General features: G+C 34.6%; 1 protein-coding gene across 1 annotated transcript; it reads right to left on the bottom strand.

The window, feature by feature from the left end:
* Positions 1-22,294: 22,294 nt before the first annotated feature.
* On the bottom strand, positions 22,295-23,535 carry LOC141390750 (uncharacterized). The gene is made up of 3 exons (XM_073963704.1): positions 23,365-23,535; positions 22,696-23,301; positions 22,295-22,631 (listed from the first exon to the last, which is right to left on the bottom strand). The coding sequence occupies exons 1-3, from the start codon at positions 23,475-23,477 to the stop codon at positions 22,358-22,360; spliced, it is 993 nt and encodes a 330-aa protein (XP_073819805.1). The 5' UTR covers positions 23,478-23,535; the 3' UTR covers positions 22,295-22,357.
* Positions 23,536-25,135: the final 1,600 nt, after the last annotated feature.

Raw genomic sequence — 25,135 nt, 5'->3', positions numbered from 1 at the left:
ATTTCAGATGAGATTTCATTTGACGTTTGAGCTATGGAATTGACAGTTGAAATCGAGTGGATTTCGTAAATGTAAACTTAGCATACGTTTTTAATCTTGTAGGGATTTAAAGTCTATGATGTTCCGTATCAAACACAGAAAAGATTATGTTTTTAGCTCTTCGGGAAATGATTTTCTGTCAATTTTTCCGATAGTACTGTGAAAATAGGCATTTATTTTTGGTCATTAGGATAGAACAATCATTTTATTTTCGCGAATTGTTGAGATATTAACGCCAAATGTTGTTTCTGTCGATAAAGCAGGGTTTTCTAATCATTTTTCACCAAAGAAAACCTATAAATAATTCCGCGGAAACCTAAATTGTCAGATAATTGAAACAACTCGGAATATCAGCAGGATAAAAACAGGCGTAAATAGTTCATTGGCCAGTTGTTTTGCCTGGCCACAGGTTATATGGGCTGATTCAAGCTCTCTTTTTGTACAACGAATCCAGGAGTTTCTTGGGCGTCCTTTGTTGCGTTGTCTTTGCGGATTCCAGTCTAGAAATGTTTAAAATAGAGCTTTACAAGTTTGTATAGAATTGAACATTGAAAAATTGCAGACAGTTTTGTCTACGTACGCCAAAAATTCAGTTATCTTAAATAAATTTGATAAAAAAAATACCATATTTGTTCTACGCAAGAAAAATTAAATTGGGCAGCTAACGCCAAAAACGCAGCTAAAACTAATGCAGCTAAGTGAAAACTACTGTATGTTAATTTGTGTGGTATTTTGTTAAATTTGAAAAAATAAAGCCCTAATAAACATGTGCCTTTTGATTTCAAAAACAAAAGGCTGAAACAGCTTCTCCTTTTTCAATGAATTTCCAGCGATCCCAAACATTTTTGCAAGAATTCTATCATCTGCGTGAATTTATCCATTTAGTGGAATGATATGGAAACATTCAACTTGAAAATTTAACGAATTGTTTGTTCTACCATGGTTGATAGAAATTTGTGTGTACGGGTCTTCATATAGCCCCCATAGAACCGCACTCACGATGGATAGTTAAAACTCCACACCGAAAATTATCATTATAAAGTGAATATCATCAGTTATAATACTATTCTCTTCCAAGGAATTAGACTTAACGTAGATCAAGAGCTTAGTAGTTTCTAATTGCTCATATTGTTACGGAATTAGGTTTAACTAATCTCAGTGTAGACGTTGTTTTATTCCCCGATACGATTTGTACCAAATAAAACAGGGTTCGTTTTAGATTACGTTTCTACAATGCTTTATTTACTTTATTACACTTATTCGGAAGCGACTTTAATTACTAGTAGTATTTTTTATTGTTTCAAATTCATAGCACATGTTTGTTTAATATTAACCCAGATAAAGCCACTGGTCGTTTAAACGCCACAAAAAATGGTTGCAAAAATTGACGTAAAACTCTGGGTTTTTCAAACATTTGTGTGGGGTTTTTTGCATTTTGTTAAAGTATGGTGTGTTTTCCATCATTTCACGCTCATAACGCTTCATTTGATCTACGCATTTCCACGCAATTGGTCTAAAACCCAAGCTATACAAAAAAATCGACTTTTTTGTAATTTTCGACTTTTGATGAAAAATTTAAATATGCGATAAAAATTTTATCATAAATGCTAGAATCATATAAAGTCCGGGATTTGTTAGGAATATAGAAAGAGTATTTTCTCAATCAAAAACCAAGGGATTGGCATGTAAGGATACACCAATATTACCCTCCAAAGTTTTTGGCACTTTTAAAAGAAGGCCCGATTGCAGGAAAACTATACGTTTTAGAGAAAAAAGTTATTTTTTAAAAAATGCTTAAAAAGTCCCAAAAATATAATTTTCATGAACAATTTTAAGTTTTCTCCCAAAAAAAATTTTCGGCGCTAAGTGGGTTAAAGCAATATATATAAACAAGGTTAAATAAAAAATAAGTTTTAATATTTCTTATGAGGCACTGACCTATGGTCGTCTGCTAACGAACCCAAAAAGGAAGAATTCCCCATGTTCGACTTTAATTACTAAGCACGCAGCTTGTCTCTAGTTAGCACGCAGCTATTCTTTTACCGATCTGTTCAGTTAAACGCTTAAAACACAACTTACTTAATGTTGCCGTTCCAACCTGTATTTATTCCCAAAATCTCCTTGGTCTAGAATTATCCAGAACATCTGGCAACACCTCGAATCTGTGCAGCGAACACACAGACGCACATTCGCACTAATGGGTACTATACACGATATGTTTTTATACCCTCCACCATAGGATGGGGGTATATTAAGTTTGTCACTACGTTTGTAACTACTCGAAATAATAATTGTAGACCCCACAAACTATATATGTATATTCTTGATCAGCGTGCAATTCTACATCGATATAGCCATGTTCGTCCGTCTGTGGAAATCACTCTAGCGTCCGAACGGATTGACGTAGGTGGATGAAATTTTGGGAAAATCTATTTATGTACGTAGGACTTTTGGTATTGAAAGCGGGCTATGTAGGTCCACGCTTTCGTATAGCCCCCATACAAAATGACGCGTGACGCGTCGTCGTTTTAAGGAATTTTAAAGATATTTGTCCCATTTTACCACCGAATTGGTTGTAATTTGGTATTTTGTGTCTCCAGAGGCCAAAAAATATTCCTACCAAAGTTGGTTTATATAGGTCCACGTTTTGGTATAGCCCCCATATAACGCCCCATATAAAGTACGCGTCATTTTAATATATTTTGAATGTATTAGTCCCATTTGACAACAGAATCGGTTGTAACTTAGTATTTTGTGTTTTCAGAGGCTAAGAAATATTTCTACCATAAAATGTTTATATAGGTCCGCGTTTTGATATAGCCCCCATAGGACGATATCTCCCGATTTTCGGTATTTTGAAGGGTTTGGCCTCATTATCAAACCGAGATGGCTGAAATTTGGTATTTAGTCTTCGTTGGGGGTATAGAACTTTCCCCCAGAAATTTGTAGGTATAGGTCCACGCCATCATATAGCCCCCATAGAACGGTACCTTCCGATTTTCGGTATTTTGAAGGTTGTGGCCACATTAATCCACCGAAATGGCTGAAATTTGTGGTGGAGGGTATAAAAAGTTCGGCCCGACCGAACTTAACGCGTTTCCTACTTGTTTACATATGAGTTGTCACTTTGCATATACATTTTGTATGGGGAAGTGACAACTCATATGTAAAAAACATATCGTGTAAAGTACCCATAAGCGAACAACCATACTCACATACATGGGGGAAGATAAATACAAGTGGACAAGCACACTAATGACGTAATTACAACAACAAACAATTGCAAGAAATAAGAAATGGCAACTAAACGATAATTATGTACATGATTATGGAGAACAAACAAAAGCACATTAATAAAAGGTAAAGTAAGAACTAGAATGATGAAGAGAATTCTACGTGGTAGTTGTTGCTGCTTAAATAAAGTAACTGCGTAATAAAACTTTACGTTACAATTCAAATTTTTAAATTAACGGAAATTAAACTAAATTAACCTACACCTATCAGTTACATTCGTAACAATATTTACTTCACCACAGTTCGTTGGGGAGTGTATGAAAAGTTCTGCGCGGCCTAACCTAACGCCGTTCTTACTTGTTTAGATTTCAATTGTAATGACGAATATCCCACCTTTGACTGCGGCCATTACAAGAAAATTTAAATTGGTCCAAATTGTGTTACCAAAAGTACTGAGCTATCCCAATTTCTAGTTTATGGAATTTTATTACCAGGGATCTAAGGGAGAACTAGACTGTCTGAGCGTTAAATGGGGTGTTGGTGTTGATAGCTAAATATCAAAGTTATTGCATAAGGCGTTAAGCTATCTCAATTTTTATACCATGATGAAATTATAAGTTGGCGTAAAACGCCAGCGTCGCGAGTTCATATTAACTGTGGCCAAAAATAGAAGGAGTTGTTGTAGGTGCATCAATTTTGGTACACGTACCTGTTATTGACTTACAATCTTCAGGACAAAAAATTGGGTTGGTCGGTCCACGTTTTGATATAGCCCCCATAGAGCCGTACCTCCCGATTTTCGGTATTTTGAATGTTTTAGACACAACGACCAACCGAAAGTATTCAAATTTTGTGGTTAGTCTTCGGCAGAGGTATCAAACATTCCAAAAGAGAATTGTGGGCTTAGGTCCACGTTTTGATATAGCCCCCATACAACGGTACCTCCCGATTATCGGTATTTTGAAGATTCTAGCCTCATTATTACACCGAAATTTGGTATTTAGTCTTCGTAGGGGGCATTATACCTTCACCTTGAAATTTGTCAGCATAGGTCCACGCCTTCATATAGCCCCCATAGGACGGTACCTCCCGATTTTCGGTATTTTGGAGGTTTTATCCTGATTATCACACCGAAATGGCTGAAAATTGGTATTAAGTCTCCATTGGGGAACTTATAACCTTCCACCAGAAATATGTCGGTATAGGTCCTCGTCTTCCTATAGCCCCCATTGAACCGTGCCTCCTCATTTTCGGTATTTTGAGTGTTGTGGCCTCAATATCCACCCGATATGACTGAAATTTGGTGATTAGTCTTCATATTGTTTGTGAGCATATTGAATATATCAAACTCTTGTCTTTATATATGAGAAATTTCCTTTAAAAAATTTTTTGACCGATTAGTGGTCAAAAAACGGTAAATTTTTTGTAAAAAATCGAATTTTAATTTTCGCTGTTCACAATTTTTTATAAAAATTGATATTTTTAAAATTCTCTCGTTTTAAAGCAAGATTATTAAGTACTTAATAAGCCCACAAAAATATATGGTGATCGGTTAATTCGTTTTCGCCCTATAGCCAACACCGCAAAACGATTTGTTAAAAAAGGGGGTATCCTCTCAGTGAGGTGGTCGCCGAAAAAGCAGAGTTCGAAAATAAACAGTACACTAACATAGTGTACCGCTCCGAGAACAGTATCACTAAAATATTTTTAGCGTTAGTGTTCCGGAACACAAACACTAAAAAATATTTTAGTGATACTGTTCCGGAGCACAACGATAAAGGTAGTGTTCCACATTTTGGTACACTAAAAACGTTGGGTACCGCAGTCGGAACACTAAAAATCGTAGTGCTCCGCAGTCGGAGCACTAAAAATCGTAGTGCTCCGCAGTCGGAACACTAAAAATCGTAGTGCTCCGCAGTCGGAACACTAAAAATCGTAGTGTTCCGCAGTCGGAGCACTAAAACATCGTTGTGTACCACATGTCGGAACACTAAAAAATAACGTAATGATAATGTAATGTAATGATTTGCGAGGAAAATTAAATATTTATAATTTTTGAGATAAGTGCAAATTAAGACATAAAAACTCAGATACACCTCTTAAATCCATGTAAGTATACATATTAATTAATAACGTTGGGAACTTAAGTAGAAAATATGAAAAACATTGATTCGGTTGTTGTACAATGGCGCACTACAAATTGTAGTGTTCTGACTGTGGATACATGAGTTTATTATGATTTGTGAGGAAAATTAAATATTTTATAATTTTTTTTAATAAATACAAAAAATAAAAAATAAAATTTAATAGAACACGTGAAAAACGCCTGATTTCATTTTTGGACAATGGATCTCTAAAAATCTACTGCCGGATCACTAAAAATCGTAGTGTTCCGACTGCCGGATCTCTAAAAATCGAAACAATGGAACAATAAAAATCGTAGTGTTCGGCTGCGGAGCACTAAAAATCGTAGTGTTCCGACTGCCGGATCACTAAAAATAGTAGTGTTCCAACTGCAGGATCACTAAAAATCGTAGTGTTCCGACTGCCGGATCTCTAAAAATCGAAACAATGGAACAATAAAAATCGTAGTGTTTGGCTTCGGAGCACTAAAAATCGTAGTGTTCCGACTGCCGGATCACTAAAAATTGTAGTGTTCCGACTGCCGGATCTCTAAAAATCGAAACGCTGTTAATTATAATTTCTGAGGAAAATTAAATATTTTATGGGTTGTGGGACGAGTAAAAATTAATAAATAAAATGCACGTGTTTTAAATTAGTTACAAACGTTGAGAGCTTTAGTAGAAAATTAGAAAAAAAAAATTATCATCATTAATTGATGAATATTGTTTCTTGTACAAATGGCAACAGGTACAATTTCCCCAAAATAATAAGTGTGTGGTAGTATTTATCCCGAAATCATAAAGTTGACTTTAAATGTACAATCCTGCTTGCGGAAAATCAGCACATTCTCATTGAGTGATATTGTTTGTTGTACAAATATCAACAGGTACAATTTCCCCAAAATAATAAGTGTCTTCAAACGTACAAGTCTACTTGGGAAAATCCACATACTTTCTTAAACTGAATTCACTGGGGAATTTTGTTTTTGATACAAAAAGTTACAGGTACAATTCCCGCAAACATTGTGTTGTTATCAATATTTTCCGTTTCTTATTTCTTTTGTTCACATTAAAAAAATTAAGTAATTTATGAAGATCAAGAAGACAATTTTTATACGAATATGTACATCTTTATGAAACTAAGTATTGTTATTGTGATACGTATATACTCAGCGTCTAAATGTGCAACCACAGTAACGTGTAATATTTTAGATTATATGTAACAAAAAATGTAATATATAGTGTTTTATAAAAATTTGTACCGCATACATCTTGTCATATTTTCTACTAACGTTCTCAAATTTTGTAACTAATTTTAAGTACATGGATATAACATGCTCATCTTAACTTGGCCCAAAAGCCATCAAATATTTAATTTTCCTCATAATAAACAGATGATTACCGAAACGTCCAACAAAACCAGTCAGATATTTTTCACACTTCCTACTAATTTTTATTTTTTAATTTGTATTTATTAAAAAAAAACATAAAATATTAAATTTTCCTCACAAATCATAATAAACTCATGTGTGGTACATTACCTTATTGTACGAGTATTGCACGTGGTACACTACGATTTTTAGTTATCCGGCAGTCGGCACACTACGATTTTTAGTGATCCGGCAGTAGGAACACTACGATTTTTAGTGCTCCACAACCGAACACCACGATTTTTATTGTTCCATTGTTTCGATTTGTAGATATCCGGCAGTCGGAATACTACAATTTTTAGTGATCCAGCAGTCGGAACACTACGATTTTTAGTGCTCCACAGTCGAATACTACGATTTAGTGCTCCATTGTCCAAAAACCAAATCAGATGTTTTTCACATTTTCTTTTAATTTTTATTTATTAAAAATATATATATAATATTTAATTTCCTCAGAAATCATAATAAATTAATGTATGGTTCATTACATTATAGTTTCAAAACGTGGTACAAAACGATTTTTAGTGCTCCGGCACGACGATCTTTCTGATTCATTCCACAAAAACTAAATATTGTTTGTTCATAATTTTGACCATATTTCGCAATGTGTTTAACTAATTTAGACATACATGGATGTAACAGTTTATCTTAATTTTTATTTGATCAAATTTAACCAAATAATTAATTTTCCTAAGAAAACATAATACCTTTATTATTTTTTAGTGTTCCAACACGTGGTGCACTATGATTTTTAGTGATCCGGCAGTGGGAACACTAAAATTTTTATTCCTCCGCAGTCGGAGAACTAAAATTTTTAGTGCTCCGCAGTCGGAACACTACGATTTTTAGTCCTCCGCAGTCGGAGCACTACGATTTTTAGTGCTCCGGCAGTCGGAACACTAAAATTTTTAGTGCTCCGCAGTCGGAACACTACGATTTTAAGTCCTCCGCAGTCGGAGCACTACGATTTTTAGTGCTCCGGCATGCGGTACACTACGATTATCGTTGTGTTCCGGTACAGTATCACTAAAATATTTTTTAGTGTTTGTGTTCCGGAGCGGTACACTATCGTAGTGTACCTATCCACCTTGGTACGGTACAGAACGGTACGGTACGATACCATTGTGTTTATTTTCGAACACTGCGAAAAAGAGAAATGACACATTCGTCTGCAAACCTCTGCAGCTGAGACCTTTATATATTTGAAGTACTTACTTTTTACTACTCATACAGCAAAAAATATCGATAAACACTTTTATACAATTTTTTCCCCATTCCACTCAATTTAAAATTTGCTTCAGAAAATTAATAAACTTAGTAATACATGTTTGGGTAAATGTAAACACCATATGATTAATGTTTACATGCAAACAAAAGTGTAGCCAAGTTTATTAAATCCCAAGAGAACTTAGGAAACAATTTTGCAGCGACCGTTGCATTTAAATTTTAAATATTAACGCATAATATAATTTATTAATTTTAGAAAAAAAAAAAAAAAACACAAAAATACGAATTAACTAAAATTGTCGGATTTAAATCCTCACATAGCAAAAACTACTTCACGTATCAGTACCAAAATTCAGATTCTTCTTAATGAATATGTTTTATATCACTCCCCATCAATAAATTTGTTCAACGAAGTATTTAGTTTTTACCATTTTTGGCCACGGTCGTGACACTGTGCGTCGTGGTTTCAATCTGTCAACTTTTTTGTTATTGTGAATAAATTGTATGAAAACGTAAACAAACATCTTGAACAATTTTCGGTCAAAATTGAGTTGTTGTTATGCTTCTTACGTGACCTTGTAAATAGATCTTGCCCTCTAGTATTGAGGATATATTAAGTCCGTTTTTCTGTTTGTATATTCTTGATCAGTATCTAGCTATGCCCGTCTGTTGTAATCACTCTAGCGTCCGAAATAATTGAGCTAGTGTAGTGAGTGTACTCGTATTAAGTATCAATCTACGTCAGTCCTCCGGATTTTACATATTTTGAAGATTTTACCTACATTTTTGACCGAACTAACTGTAATTTGACATTTGAAGTTCCCAGTGGTTACAAAACTTCTCCACGTAAGATTTTAAACATAGGTCCATGTTTTGGTATAGCCCCCATATAACGGCACCTCCCGATTTTAGCTACTTTTTTGTCCGAATTAACTGTAATCTGACATTTGAGGTTCTCAGTGGTCACAAAATTTCACTAAAAATTGTCAACGTCCATAGGTCCATAACGGCACCTCCCGATTTTACATATTTTGAGCCACAATACTTTCCCACAAAAAATTGTGAACATATGTGTATATTTCGGTATAGCCCCCATATAACGCTACCTCCCGATTTTCGGTATTTTGAGCAGTTTTGCTACATTTTTGACCGAACTAGCTGCAATTTGATATTTGAGATTCCCACACGCAGAGAAAAAAATATGATTGATCCAACAATATTCGAAGAGCAAAATATGTATTGTAAAGATATTGTTAAATTCCAAATGTAGTATTGTGATTCCAACAATTGGGTTTTGTTAAATCCAAAAATAGTTTTTGTCAACTGGACAATAGTTCTCTCTTTTCTTAGACAATTTTTTCTCTTCTCTCGCTATTCGATGCCGTGTTGAAAAAAACAATTATGGTGAGTTTTTTTTTTTTGTATGACATGATGCATTTATCTTTGTTTTTGTGTGTATGTATACCAACAATGAGACTCTTGTTTTTATTTGTTTCTGTTTTGTTTCATTCTTCTATCTTCATTGTGCTTTGAGGTTTGGTGTTATACCGGAGTTTGTTATGGTGTTTAATTATTCCTTATGTTGTGGTGGGTGCTTGTGGCTTTTTGTTTGTCTTTGTTGTCAGCCAATGCAGCAAACAATGTATTGTGTTCATCAATGATTGCAATATTATACGCGACATTTATATCCAAATTATGTGAAAAGTGTATATGAGAAGTATATACACTCAAATCAAACATTTCTGGGCTGGTTTTCTGGGTTCACAATACTTTTTGTAAACAAAATTAGATTATGATAGTTCCTACAATCGGTATTGTTAACGATTTTTACAATATTGCGGAAATTCGAAAGTTGTTTTTGTTTTCTATGTTTGGAACAAAAGATGGTATTTTTGGATTTGGATTACAATGTTTGAACAAAACAAATACATTTTTGGAACCAAAACAAATATTTTTGTTCCAACAAAAGCCAAAAATATTTTTCTCTGCGTGTAGTGGCCCCAAAACTTCTTCACAAAAAATTGTCAACATAGATCCATGTTTTTGTATAGGTAACTTTAGGCAAATATTTGTTCCAGCGACAGGCAGTGTGCGCTTACTGAGAGCATAAATGCCTTTTTGACGCTCACTTGCTCTCAGTAAGCGCACACCACCTGTCGCTTGAGCAAATATTTGCCCAATGTCACATTTTCAATGCAGTTTTCTCGGCCGCCCGGTATTAATACTTTCCGCAAGGTAACTACACTTGTTTCGGGTATCCGGTCTGATGCAATATGATCTATTGATCTATAAAGTTTCATTTGGCCTATGCATTTCCACGCAATCGACCTAAAACGCAAGCAATTAAAAAAATCGACTTTTTCTAATTTTCGACTTTTAATGAAAAATTAAATATGCGATAAAAATTTAATCAAAAACGCTGCATTCATATAAAGTCAGGGATTGTTAGGAATGTAGTAAGAGTATTTTCTCAATCAAAAACCAAGGGATTGTCATGTAAGAATACACCTATATTACCCTTCAAAACATTCAGCACTTTTAAAAGAAGGGGCGATTGCAGGAAAACTATACTTTTTAGCATGGTAGAACAAATACAAGGTAAAGTTAATACTACAACAAATACAACTCGAACAACAACCACAAAGGAATTTGTTTTTGTTTGTAACGTTACTGTCAGTTGTATTTGTAAACAAAACAAGGAAATGTCTATAAATTATTGGAATTTAAAAAACTAATAATTTTTCACATTTGGTTGAATATTTTGGAAAACATGAATGAAAACTCGTTAGATTTTCAATTTGAATGTTTCCATATCATTCCACTAAATGCATAACTTCTCGCAGAGAGTAGATTTCTTGCAAAAATGTTTGGGGTCGCTGGTAATTCATTGAAAAAAGAGAAGCTGCTTCAATAGTTTGCTTTTGAAAACAAAAAAGCACATGTTTATTAGGGTTTTATTATTTTCAAGTTTAACAAAACACCACACATATAAACAAATATTGTACCGCCTCTATAAGCGGTGTTTTAGTGTGCGGCATGTCGTTCGGACCTGTAGGAGGTTACATGTCAATGCTATGAAGCCGTCTTTATGAGAAATAGTTTTTTTTCTGATGAATAAATTTGTTCTTCTAATATACATCGAACATAGAAATAAATACATAAAATGTCGTATGGAATTTGACACTAACACTACAACCCAGTTCAGTCAGCTGGGTATTGCTGCTACCTTTTCTTGTTCTACCATGACTTTTTAGAGAAAAAAGTTATTTTATAAAAAATGCTTGAAAAGTCTCAAGTCTTCATATAAAATTTTAAGTATTCTTGCAAAAAAAATTATCGGCGCTAAGTGGGTTAAAATCCCTAAGTGGTTTAATGGTCTGTTTCTCTGAGACGTTTCGAATTCAAATTCATTTCACTTACTACCAAACTCATGTTATTGTAGACAATTTTTGTTTGATCAAAAACAAAAATGAATTAATAGCCTGTTTCACTAACCCCCCGTTTACACATGCAAGTGGCAGTTCGAAAAACACAAATACACTCACACATATTCATTGCCACACCAACTAACAACCTCACTGCCGACAAAATTTTCTTGTCAGTAATCAATGTAAGTGCTTTAAAAGTAACTTCAATTTTTTTCCGAACGTCTACACATGCAAGTGTCAGTTCGAAAAAATTGAAGTTTCGACTATAATATGTATACACAACTGTCTGTAAGTTACTTGCATGTGTAATCATTGGGTAAGACGATTCGAATTCAAATTCGTTCGAACTACAACCAAACTTCAGTTTTTGAAAAATATTTAATTCAGTTTTGTTTCCGATCAAACAAATATTGTCTACAATGCAGGGACGTACGCAGGGGGGGGGGGCACTGGGGGCCCCCCCCGAAATGGTTTGGTCGACTAAAATTTTTTGAGCTAATTTAAGAAATTATTACGTTTTTCAATAAAATAATTTTTTACTTTTGGAATTTTCAAATGAAAACTTAGATTGTTCTGAATGTCATGTACTAAAAATTTACTTTATGAACAAGTTGTCTAAGAAATATTTAAAATTTTTTGTTTGAATACTCTTTTTGAGAAAACTTCCACTGAAATCTGTATTACTTCTTTTTCTCATGTAATTTCATTATCAAATAATAAAGGGTCGAGGAATTCTAAAGGCTTTAAACTCATTCTGCATTCATAAAATACGTGTTTTGTATTGTGCGGATTGGAAGTGAATGAAATGACATGTTTACTGGACAAAATGTACGATATATCAAGTGTTTTCCGTAGAGCATATCTCTAAAACCAATAAGAAATTTTTTTTACTGTCCTTAATTTTTTATTATTTATTTTATGGAGAAACATTTATTGTTGTGCGTCATAAAGTGCTAATATCTGCTATAAGTAGCATACCCACCTGAATTTTTCCTATCATTAACAAAGTTGTAGCTGAAAACAACCGCAAACAAAATTAATGCTCAAACATTGGTTAAATGGTATTAAAATCTGCTGTAATTTCGGGCTTAAGGCTAACGATAAAAATGTACCTTATCGAAATAATGGCCTTTGACTTCCCATATGTTTCGACAAAATCCGCTTCAAATAATTTGGTGTCGATTTAGCCCAGTTCTTTCGTCTGTCTGGTTCGAGCGCATAATAACTCTCGAACGGATCAACCGAACTTTAAGTCATATCGGTCCAGTCCTTTTTTCCCACAAGTCTACCTTTGTCGAAGGTCCAAATCGATTTCTTCGAGATATAGATTAGGTTCGCATATGGATTATATCGGTTCACTCCTTCAGGTACCTGCCATACAAAATTTCAATATCCGATTTCACCGAAACTTTGAACATCCTAAAATTACTTTCGGGCGTTCATATGTATATCAAGTTCCAAGAGGGTCTATATGGGACAACATCTTCGGATACTTCCCTCACACAATTTCAAAATAAGTGCAATATAAGGGCTGTTCGAGAATCCATTGGACATTTTTGCCAATGCTACTCTTTGCGGCCTTGTTTACAGAGATATTCTATTTTTCGTGGGTAAGTCGATGCTTCCTGACATAACGATAACTTTCAAAAGGAATGACTTCCAATGTTAGATCCACTTCCAAAATGGATCATTCTTGCAGGTATCTTCTCCACAAAAGTGCAAAACTTTTGCGCTCTTATCGAAGTCAAATTTATGATCACAACATAAACATTTACACAACGCTCACAATCGTGAAGTTTTATACCCAAATGTTTCGATATTTTTGTCGGAAAGTGTATACGTCCTAAAAAGACAACGAAATTCTGAAACTCCCTGACTACACAATTTTTAGGACAGAGATATTGGATATGAAGACCGTATTCGATCTGTCTATAGATTAAAGTCTATACTTTTAATACTGATACTTTTTTACTTGTTTTCGAGAAAACAAAAGTTATGAATTTTCATAAGTTGGTGCCGACAGAAGTGCATAATCTTTGGTCATAGTCCTTGGAAAGTTTTAAATGTCATCAAGTTCATAAACATCTAATCGTATAATTAATGTAGAAATAAGGCGGAACAACCATTGGGATATCAGATGGAGTTTTTCCGACTTAACCTATTTTGTCAGGACTTAGCTAAAATTTTGCCGAGCCCGAATGTGGGTTTCGTAGTCTCATACAGTACTGCGTGTAGAATTCGGAGTATATGAATCGTAGTTGGTATCGCCCGACTTTTGATAAAAATGTTCTAAATGCCTGTTCCAGAACCTTCCAGAATCTAAAAATTTTTACTACTGAAAATGAGTAGATTCTTGCAGTACTGGAGCAGACCATAAATGTAATTTTCTGCATTTTTCAGTTGCATGGACTCTATAACTTCTGGTAAAATAGTAAACTTGTGTTTTTATGACATAAAAGAATATTATTTTCTTACAAAAGCTGGCAATGTTTGATTGGAATTGTTCGGTACAAGTCTAATCTGCACTCTGGGATTCGAGTTATTCTTTTTTTGAAGTTATTTATTTCAATTAATTAATGTTATACAAATAACAGTAATAGGGTTTTTAGATAGATCTTCTTATCAGCATCAGTCCTCGCGGTAAAATGTGTCCAATTGATAACTTAATAAGGCAAAAGTAACACGAAACTTTTTTAATGGGACTGAAGTTAATGTCTGATATATGGATATGTACTTTGAAGAATAAAAAAAACTGTAAATCTTTGAAATAGAATCGAAAATGTCAAATAAGAGCTACTGTGGTTAAAAATTCTGGGATACACCAAAACATAAACCTACATGTGTAATATTCATTTGAAAGATTTTTTAGTTATTGCGTCAATTATGTTGGAGAATTTGGTTAAAAACTTCAAAATACCAGTAGTGGGATTCTGTAACTCATTTTTGCTGTTACCGACAAAAATCGGTAAAATTAAATCGCAAAATTATGACTAAAAACATAAAGAAAAGTTGGCATCACTGTTTGTGTCGGTAGAGGCTAGCGACTACTTTTTAATCGTCGTTAACTTACCGAAAAATTTCGTTAATTATCGAAATTATAAGCATTTTAATTTTACCGACAATTATCGATAACAGCAAAAATGAGTTACAGAATCCCACTACAGGCGGAACTTTTGTATGGGGACTATACTGAAGGTATGATATGCTGCATTTTACTCTGTTCCAAATTTCAAACTTATATCTATAATATTGTAAACTCTCTCTATTGAAATTATATACTTTGTGTCAATGTTTCATATAAAATCAACTAAAAACCCTTTATGTAACGCTACACAACATTTTTTAATTTCATGATTTTTGGTCAAGTTGGGCCCCCCCCGAAATGAAATCCTGCGTACGTCCCTGCTACAATGACATGAGTTTGGTAGTAATTCGAAAGAATTTGAATTCGAATCGTCTTAGAGAAACAGGCCATAAATATTTTTCAAAAAACTGAAGTTTGTTTGTAGTTCGAACGAATTTGACTTCGAATCGTCTTAGTGAAACAGGCTATAAGAATTTTAATGTACACCCGGTGTGTACAGTTTATATTGATGACGTGTTGCCCTGTGTATGTCATTGACGAGTTGTGTCTTTACTAAATGTTAATTCTATCAATGTGGCAATTACTGTTGGTTGAAGCCTGAGCTAAATGTGGAACAAAGTATTCGTATACACATTCGTCCTCCGTTACATTAGGTTCCACTGGAATTTAAAGATTCGAAGTTATGTAGGGAAAACAAGAACAATTAAGTATTTCGTTGCAAAACTAAAATCGGTGTTCCAATCGTTTTGGTCCGATAAAAATTTTTGAAATTGTTTTTGGAAGTTTCAAATCAAAACTTATATTGTTTTCAACACTTAGGGCCTGTTTATGTATGTCGATAAGAAAATGAATGTGTACGAAAAACTATCAAATGTGAATGTGTTTTTCAAATTTGTTTTTCGTTTTGAAGCAAAATCGAAGGAAATAATATTTTCAAAACTAAAGTTTGGGTGTGTTTCATGCGCACACATTTGCATTTCGAAATACATAAACAGGGGGTAAGAGTTATTTCGAGTATTTCTCAAGTAATCGTAGCCATTGTGAGTAGCAATTATATTCAGAACCTCATTGACAGGTTACTCTTTCGTTGAAATGAAATCATGGATACTTTTCGGGAACGAAATGTCTACATTTATTGTGCCGAAAGAAAAGGATTTTATTTAATAACCTCGACCATAAGATGAAAGTTATAAACAATTCGTCACACTGGAAATATTCGTCGGAGAACATTCATATCGTCGGTGTCATGCTTAAATATTCCATACGCCATTTTCCCGTTTTGAGATAATAGCATTTTAATGTTTGCGTCACAACTGCTTGGAGCTGACTAAAGAAAATATTTATATTTTTGACAAATATATTATTAATTGTATATCACGGTGCTCTTGAGTCAAATTTAAATGGAAGGTGCTTACACCTGAGAAGTTTTTGCGGATTCTGAAACCACAATGTTCATAGATGAGAAAAATATAAAAACAAAAAAAATCGCCGGAGCGCTTTTTAAATAAATCGCGATTCAAGTTGACATTTTTAGAGGTTGTTTAGGTTTTCACGATTTTGCTTGGAAACTGCAAGTTCTATTAAAATGAGACTGAAGAAAATGTTGTAGTTATGAAAATTCTCTACAAGATTGACCTTCACGGTATTTTCGTAGGTTTTAACATTTTTTAGATATTGAAGTTCAAATTGGGACAATGCACTGACTGTATCGCCCCCTTATAAAACAATGTCATGAAGGGTGCGCCTTAACTAACTTTTAATGAAAAACGCTTACACAGGCGAAGTTTATGTGAATTCTGAAACAGCAATGTTCATAGATGAGAAAAATCCAAAAACAAGAAAAAATCGCCATAGGTATTTTTAAATAAATCGCGGTAAAAATTCACATTTTTAGGTGTTTTTTAGGTTTTCACGATTTTGCTTGGAAACCGCAAGTCCAATCGAAATGGAGCTTAAGAAAATGTTGTAGCTGTGAAAATTCTCTACAGGATTGACCTTTATGATTTGTTTTCAGGCTGTACCATTTTTGAGATAAAGAAGTTCAGTTTACATTTTTAGGTTTTTTTGTTAGGGTTTCGCGATTTTGCTTGAATACGGTAAGTCTTATCGGCATGGGACCTGAGAAAATGTTATAGCTGTGAAAATTCTCTACAAGACTGGCTCATGTAATTTTTCCTAGGTTGTACCATTTTTTCAGATATATAAGTTTAAGTTGGGAAATTGCAGTCATGACATTGTTTTATAAGGAGACGATACAGAATTGAATTGAATTTGAATTGTCCTAATTTCAACTTCTATATCTCAAAAGTTGTAAAACCTACGAAAATATTATTAAGGCCAATCTTGTAGAGAATTTTGATAGCTACAATATTTTCTTTATTCCCATTTTGATAGGACTCGCGGTTTCCAAGCAAAATCGCAAAAACCTAAACAACCCCTAAAAATGTCAACTTGAATCGCGATTCATTTAAAAAGCGCTCCGGCGATTTTTTTTGTTTTTTGATTTTTCTCATCTATGAACATTGTAGTTTCAGAATCCGCAAAAACTTCACAGGTGTAAGCACCTTCCATTTAAATTTGATTCAAGAGCACCGTGATATATGTAGTACATCTTTGGGTGCCACCGTGGTGGAATGGTGTGCACACCCGCCTTGCACGCTGAGGTTCGATTCCCCGGCCAGGCAACATCAAAAAATTTCTGCGGTGGCAAAATACCACTAATTAATTTTCTGATTATTTCAGCCATGTAAAACTTCTCTACAAGTGGTGTCTTAGGACACGCCGTTCCGACTCGGCGATAAACTGTAGGTCCCATATCATTGAGCTAATATGAATCGGGGTGCACTCATTTATATGAGAGGAGTCTCCCTTGTCCCGTATGGGATGTTTGTGGAACAATTATATTATATAGAACATCTTTACCAAAAATCTGAATTTCGGTGGAGAGCTAGTGCTTACCACTAGAAGCGACGTCCTAAAAGTCCGCACCGATACAATGTGTTCAAAAAAGTTATTCGGAGTCAAAGGTCATTTTTGGAGGCATTATTCAGTTTTTTTTTTTATTTTTCTCGAAAACGGTAAGGCTTAGCAAAAGCCGGCCAAAGAAAAAGTTGTAGATTTAACAATTGTCTACAAGAATGTTCCCTATGATTTTCTAAAAAGGCTTACAATTTTTGAGATCTTAAATTAAAAATTAGTCGCGTAAGTACATTATGAGTCGAACCTGTTAACGTAACCACACATGTGCTAGTTATTTCCATAAGCTTTCAAACGATATCCACTTTGCAGTAATCGGTCCAGTAGAACCGGGACTAACCCGGTTTTTAAATTTGACCTTCCGGGTCCGTAATCAGCGCAACAAACCCTACATTTCGACAAAATTTCAAAAAAATCGGAGAGTTTTCGTTGGTTTAGTCTCCGTTGGGTTTTCGATTACACATGTGGGTTAAATGGGCTATTTTTGCATAAAATTACTCTAGCATGGAATAACTCTACTAAACACGCTCCGATTTTGTTGGAATCTTTTTTTAAGGGATAGGTATAATTTCGCTCTTCAAGGAAACATATATTTTTTGGGGTGACAGACCCGGTTATTTCGGTTATTTTAGCTGGTTCGTCTGAATATGTGCATATTTCCCTTATATGTGCATACAAGTTATGTGTTTTTTGGAACAGCTGTACCTCAAGAACGGTTCCTTCTAGAAAAAAATTATAAAGACCAAACTTGTAGATAATTTTTCTGTCTACAATATTTACTTTAGTCGCATTTTGATCAGATCCTTAAAACCTTAAAATTTGACCTTTGACGCCGAATAACTTTTTTTGCACACATGGGATCGATGGGGACTTTTAGGACGTTGCGTCTAATGGTAAACCCTAGCTTTCCACCAAAATTCAGCATTGTGGGAATTTTTGCTATTTCAACGTTTATTTTGACTGGGCTATATAGAGAATTTTTTAAAAATAGAATTTAGTCGAGTTATTCCATATCCACACTAATGACACAAACGCGAAATATTGTAAATCACATGGAACATAGTGACAAACAAATTTTCCCATCTTTGTCCCAATAAATTCAAAACTTTTAAATCGAAAAATAAAGTTCTGATTTTTGGAATGTGTTTTTAATGGCCAGTTTCTCTAAGACGATTCGAATTCAAATTCGTTCGAATTACTATCAAACTCTTGTTGTTGAATAAAATGTTGGTTTGATTGAAAACAAAAACAAATCAAATATTTTTCAAAAAGCAGAAGTTTGGTTGTGGTTCGAACGAGTTTGTATTCGAATCGTCTTAGTGAAACAGGCCGTCAATTTCACTGTGTGTAATTTTTTGAATCATGTTTTATTAACCATATTCTGACTCCACAGTGTGATAGAACACCAAAAATGAGAAGACACATATCTCGCGGTTTTTCCCTATCTGATGAACTTTTGAAGTTGGTTGTTTGCTTCAATTTTGATCGGTTTGAAAGCAGTATAACAAAACTTGAAAAAAAATTGTAAAAGAAATTTGACCATGGCGATTTTGACCTTGCAGATGAAAGATGAAGCTTGATGCATTATATGTGTTCACAATTTGTATTCTATAAGACAAGAGCTACAACTTTGCCTCCGAGATAAATTCAAATTTCCTAACTGTTTGGAAGATATAGTCCTGACTAAATGACCCTTTCTACATCAAAGCCTCAAACCTTTGGAGGCCTATAACCGCGAAAGTTGATGACATAGGGAAAAACGGCGAGACATGTGTCTTCTCATTTTTGGCGTTCTATCACACAGCGGTGTCAAAATATGGTTAATTATTTTCGTGTTGCACAGTGTTTTTAAGTTATTAAAATATTAATTTCATACCCGAAAAGAATTTATGTTTTAGGACCGAAACAGGGATATCTCGGAAACTAGAGCAGATAGGAAAAGGCCGGCTTTCTGAGAGCAAAGTAGGGTAAATTTCAATATGAAACACATTGAAATGTATGCTAACATGCTCTCAATAAGTGCAGTGACCGCAGAAAAATATGTGTTAGAAATATGTTTGGATCCAAACAAATATTTGTTTGGGACTGGTTGCAAACAAATATATGTTTGGATCCAAACATAATTTGTTTGTCTGCAAACAAATATATGTTTGCAACATTTTGTAACATATCTCAATTTTATTTGTTTGGGTACCATTTGTCATGGGTGGAGAGAGGATTTTTGTCGAAGAGAGTAACAACAGGGCTCTCGCAGATGCTGAATGCTGTTTTATAATAAAGAGCTGTGTGTATGGTGTAATAGGAGACGCAGAAGCTTTGGCCAAACACGTGTGTTTCGTGCTTTGTTTTTGTTAACCAACGTAGCAAACGAAGAGGAAAAGAAAAAAATTAATTATGTTGTTCTTTTTTTAGTTGTCTAATAACATCGTTGAGTAAAGACGGTAATGTGAGTGAATAAAACAGTGTTTTGTGTTTTCTTAAAGAAATGGTGCTTTTTAGTAAATTAAATGCCCAATACATTTTATAATTTGAAGTTTTATAATTGAATCAAAAAGGTGAATGGAAATATTTTACTGGACAAGGAAGAAATCGCATTTATATTGGTAATTACATCAATACATTTTTCATATATGTACATACATATGTACATATTTATGTTTGAAATATGAATGTACCTATTAATGACATTATATACTCATTTAATTCCAGATGCTGATAACCCACTGATGATTTCAACATTGAGGAAAATGTGTTTTATTTCACAACTAAGGAGAAGCGTTCATCGATGTATCTATATATTTATTTCTTTTTAAAGTGTAACTTTTTATAAATTTGTCATTCCGTTTGTAACACATCGAAATATTCGTCGGAGACCCTATAAAGTATATATATATATATATATATATATATATATATATATATATATTATTGATCAGCATAAAATTCTATGTCGGTTTGACCATGTCCGTCTGTCTGTCCGTCCGTCTGTTGAAATCAAGATACAGCTCGCAATTTTAAAGATAGAGAGTCAAAATTTGGTACAGAAGTTTTTATTACTTGCAGGATGGTTGGTATTGAAAATGGGATATATCGGTCCACGTTTTGATATATCTCCCATAGAACGGTACTCCCGATTTTCGGTATTTTTAAGGTTTTAGCTCCATTATCCTACCAAAATGGCTGAAATTTGGTACTTAGTCTTCTTTAGGGGTATAAAACTTTCCCCCCAGAATTTTGTCGGTATCGGTCCACACCTTCATATAGCCCCCACGGTACCTCCCGAACGGTACCTCCCGATTTTCGTAATTTTGAAGGTTTTAGCTTCAATATCACGCCAAAATGGCTGAAATTTGGTACTTAGTCTACGTTGGTGGTGTAAAACTTTCCCCCAGAACTTTGTCGGTATAGGTACATGCCTTCATATAGCCCCCATAGAACGGTACCTCCCGATTTTCGGTATTTTTAACGTTGTGGCCTCAATATTCCACCGAAATTGCTGAAATTTGGTATTTAGACTTCGTTGGGGGTACTCAGACTTCCCCAATTAAAATTGTCGATATAGGTCCACGCCTTCATATAGCCCCAATGGAAAGGTACCTCCTGGTTTTTCGTATTTTTAAGGTTGTGTTTTCAATATTCCACCAAAAAGGCTGAAATTTGGTATTTAGTCTTCAATGTGATATAAAACTGTTCGCCAGAAATATGTCTGTACAGGTCCACGCTTTCATATTGCCCCATTTCTGACTAAAATTCGTCAGTATAGGTCCACGTTTCGATATAGCCCCCATAGAACGGTACCTCCCGATTTTCGTAATACTGAAGATTGTGACGTCAATATCCAACCGAAATGGCTGAAATTCGTTATTTCGTCTCCCAAGAGTTATAAAATATTCCAGAAGAGTATTATCAGTATAGGTCCACGTCTTCCTATATCCCCATAGAAGCGTACTTCTTGATTTTCGGCATTTTTTAAGTTTTAGCCACATTCTCTTACCGAAATATAGGAAATTTGGTATTTAGTCTTCTTTGAGCCTAAAAACTTTCCGTCAGAAATTTGTCGGTATAGATCGACGTTTTGAAATAGCTCCCCTAGAATGGTGCCTCACATTGTTTTACCGAAATTGCTGAAATTTAGAATTAAGTCTTCTTCATACATGAACGGAAACTAATTATTCCATTTTACTTCAATACAACTTGTGGTGGAGAGTATACCAAGTTCGGCCCGGCCGAACTTAACGCCGTTCTTACTTGTTTTAATATACAACCACAATTCGCAATTTATAAAAGGGTAAACCTTGGCTTTAACTATGTTACATTTTCAAAAATATAGCCCATATATGTTATAATATGATGATAAAATTAGTTGGAAACAAACGGTTATGTCATTTTGGTTATGACGTGTGTCCCCATACCTTGTTTTCAGTGAAATATCTGTTTACAGCGACCTCAAAAAATATAATTAAGATTTTATGCAATCTTAGGTAAAAACTCATCAACACACACTTTGATATAGCTTCCATACAAAGGTGGCGCCCGATTGAAATTGTGGAGAGAAAAGAAAACTAATTAATGTGTATTTTATGGTGGAGGGAATAAAAAGTTCGGCCCTGCCAAACTTTACGCTTTTTCACTTGTCTGACCTAATTTGGGCATTTGGGGTACCAGTGGTCCTAAAATTGTGTACAGGAAAGTAATTATTCCATTTTAGCTCAGAATATTTTATGGTGGAGCCGGCCCGGCAGGCTGGACCGATTTTGCTTGAATTCATTATATGTATTGTATTATAGTTTTTTATATTAATTAGTGATTTTAAATTCAAATTGTTGAATAAATATTAAATCCTTCACATTGGGGATCTCTCATGCGGTAATGATGGATATCTCTAACTTGAACTATCATGCCGTTAAGACTCAATATTTTCAGACCCGATAGTTGAGGCAAAATGTTTGGCGTTCTAAAGTTGTAATCAAAAAGAAATTTACCATCCTTGGCCAACAGCAATGAAGTGGGTGTAAAGCCAAAAGAAAATTTAAAGGTGGTGGGGAAACGATCGAAGGGGAATCCACCATGGATTTCTTCTATGCCATATCTAGGGAGAAAATATATAATTTTTAAGAAAAATTCAAATTAAAAACCAAAAGAAAAAAACTTACTCCAATTGTTCGATTTCGTCATCATCGTAAAATACCGGCAACTTAGAGGTCCTTATTATTTTCTTTGTGTCAAATCGCACACTGATATGTACTTCTTGACGTTTAGAGTTGAGAATGTTACAAAAATGCATGTGAAAACGTCCATCCGGTTTACCCGATAGCTTCATGGTCACAACCATGACATGACCCGGTTGAAAACTATTCGGCAAATCATGACTAAATACCAAACGATTGTCAATGCAATTTATTGGTGGCCAGATAATGGGAAAATATCTCCGATGATCAATTTGTTTTAATGCCTTCAAATCTCCCGTCACTTTTAGCGTATTTAATTCCTTGTAGTCCGAAGTATTGTGGCGTATAAATGTTAGTTTTCTATTATTCACTGAGATATAGAATTTCTTTTCATCCAAAGCTATGATAATGTGAAACGGTCGAAGAAAAAGTGGTGTATAGAACTGTTCACTGCCGGCCTGTTTCCATTCTCCATTTATTCGTTTTTTGAAAACTATAAGATCATCCTGGAGATATATGGATATGCGTAAACCAATATCGACATGATCGTCACATTCATTGAATTTGTCCGTAGCCAAAGATATTGAGAACCTAACAATAACAAAGAAATTGTTTGGTTATGAAATTCTAAATTTTAGATATCCTTCCACTTACCAATAACCCTGTTCCTCTGCTACACTTGAAATCTCCAAAATATGACCAAATTTAAGACTTTCACAGAGCCTGCCTTGAAACACCGTCGTCATGTTGGATCGTTGTTTTAACATTTAAATCTATCTGCAGTCTGTTTGTGGATAACAAATTTGTTCTTTCAAAATCACTCAATCTCACTCTGCAAAGTAAATAAAGAAATTCACACTTGACTCATTTGTTGTGTTTCTCGCTCAGACAGTCAGCTATTGTGGGATCAAGCGATGACGGTTCGTTAAGCAAAGACTTGCCGCAAATAAATATCTGTACTTATTATTAATACAATAATAATGTTTTATACCCTCCACCATAGTATGGGGGGTATATTAAGTTTGTTTTTCCATTTGTAACGCATTGAAATAATCAGCGACAATATAAAGTATATATATTCTTCATCTGGATAAAATTCTGAATTGATATAGCCATTTCTGTGTGTCCGACTGTTGTAATCACTCTAGCGTCCGCAATAATTGAGCTAGAACGCTATGCTATACTATGCGCTATACTATGCACCCGAGTGTTTTTTTCCATAGGCGGGTCAAGTTCGAAGGTGGGCTATATCGGTCCATGTTTTGGTATAGACCCCCCCCCCATATAACGGTGACTCCCGATTTTCGATATTTTGAGGGTTTCAGTTACATTTTTTGCTCGAACTACCGGTAATTTAAGATTTGATGTTCCCAGTGGTCACAAAATATCTCCACCAAAAATTGTTAACATAGGTCCATGTTTCGGTATAGCCCCAATAACACAGTATCTCCCGAATTTCGGTATTTTGAGGGTTTAGCTACATTTTTGACCGAACTACTTGTAATTTAACATTTGAGGTTCCCAGTGGTCACAAAATATCTTCAACAAAAATCGTTAACATCGCTCCATGTTTCGGTATAGCCCCCATAAAACAGTACCTCCAGGTACCTCCCGATTTTCGGTATTTTGAGGATTTTCACTACCTTTGTTGGCAGAAGTACCTGTAATTTGATTTTTGAGGTTCTCAGTGGTCACAAGATATCTCCAAAAAATCATTAACATGGGTCCATGTTTCGGTATAGCCCGCATAAAACAGTAACTCCCGATTTTCGGGATTTTGAGGGTTTTATCAAAATTGTTTGTCCGAACTAACTGTAGTTTGACGCTTAAGGTTCCCAGAGGACACAAAACTACTCTACCAAAAATTGTCAACAAAGGTCCATGTTTTGGTATAGCATCAATACAGCGGTACCTCCAAATTTTCGGTATTTTGAGGATTTTAGCTACCTTTGTGACAGAAGTACCTGTAATTTGATCTTTGAGGTTCCCAGTGGTCACAAAATATCTTCAACAAAAATCGTTAACATAGGTCCATGTTTCGGTATAGCCCCCATAAAACAGTAACTCCCAATTTTCCGGATTTTGAGGGTTTTATCAAATGTTTTGTTCGAACTACCTGTAATTTGACGTTTGAGGCTCCCAACTGTCACAAAACTACTATACCAAAAATTGTAAACACAGGTCCATGTTTCCATATAAGGGTACCTTCCGATTTTCTGTATTTTGAGGGTTTTATCCGTATCCGTATTTTTGGGCTGAAATATCTGTAATTTAACATTTGAGGCTCGCAGTGGTCACAAAATATCTCCACCAAAAATCGTTAGCATAGGTCCCATAGAACAGTACCTCCCGATTTCCGGTATTTTGGGTGTTTTATCAAATTGTTTATCCGAACTACCTGTAATTTGACGTTTAAGGTTCCAAG

Source organism: Musca autumnalis, unplaced genomic scaffold, assembly GCF_047663935.1.
Source record: "Musca autumnalis isolate F117 unplaced genomic scaffold, ASM4766393v1 scaffold_1, whole genome shotgun sequence".
Taxonomy (NCBI): Eukaryota; Metazoa; Arthropoda; class Insecta; order Diptera; family Muscidae; genus Musca; species Musca autumnalis.
The sequence above is the reverse complement of the archived record's forward strand: the minus strand, read 5'-3'. Positions and strand labels throughout refer to the sequence as shown.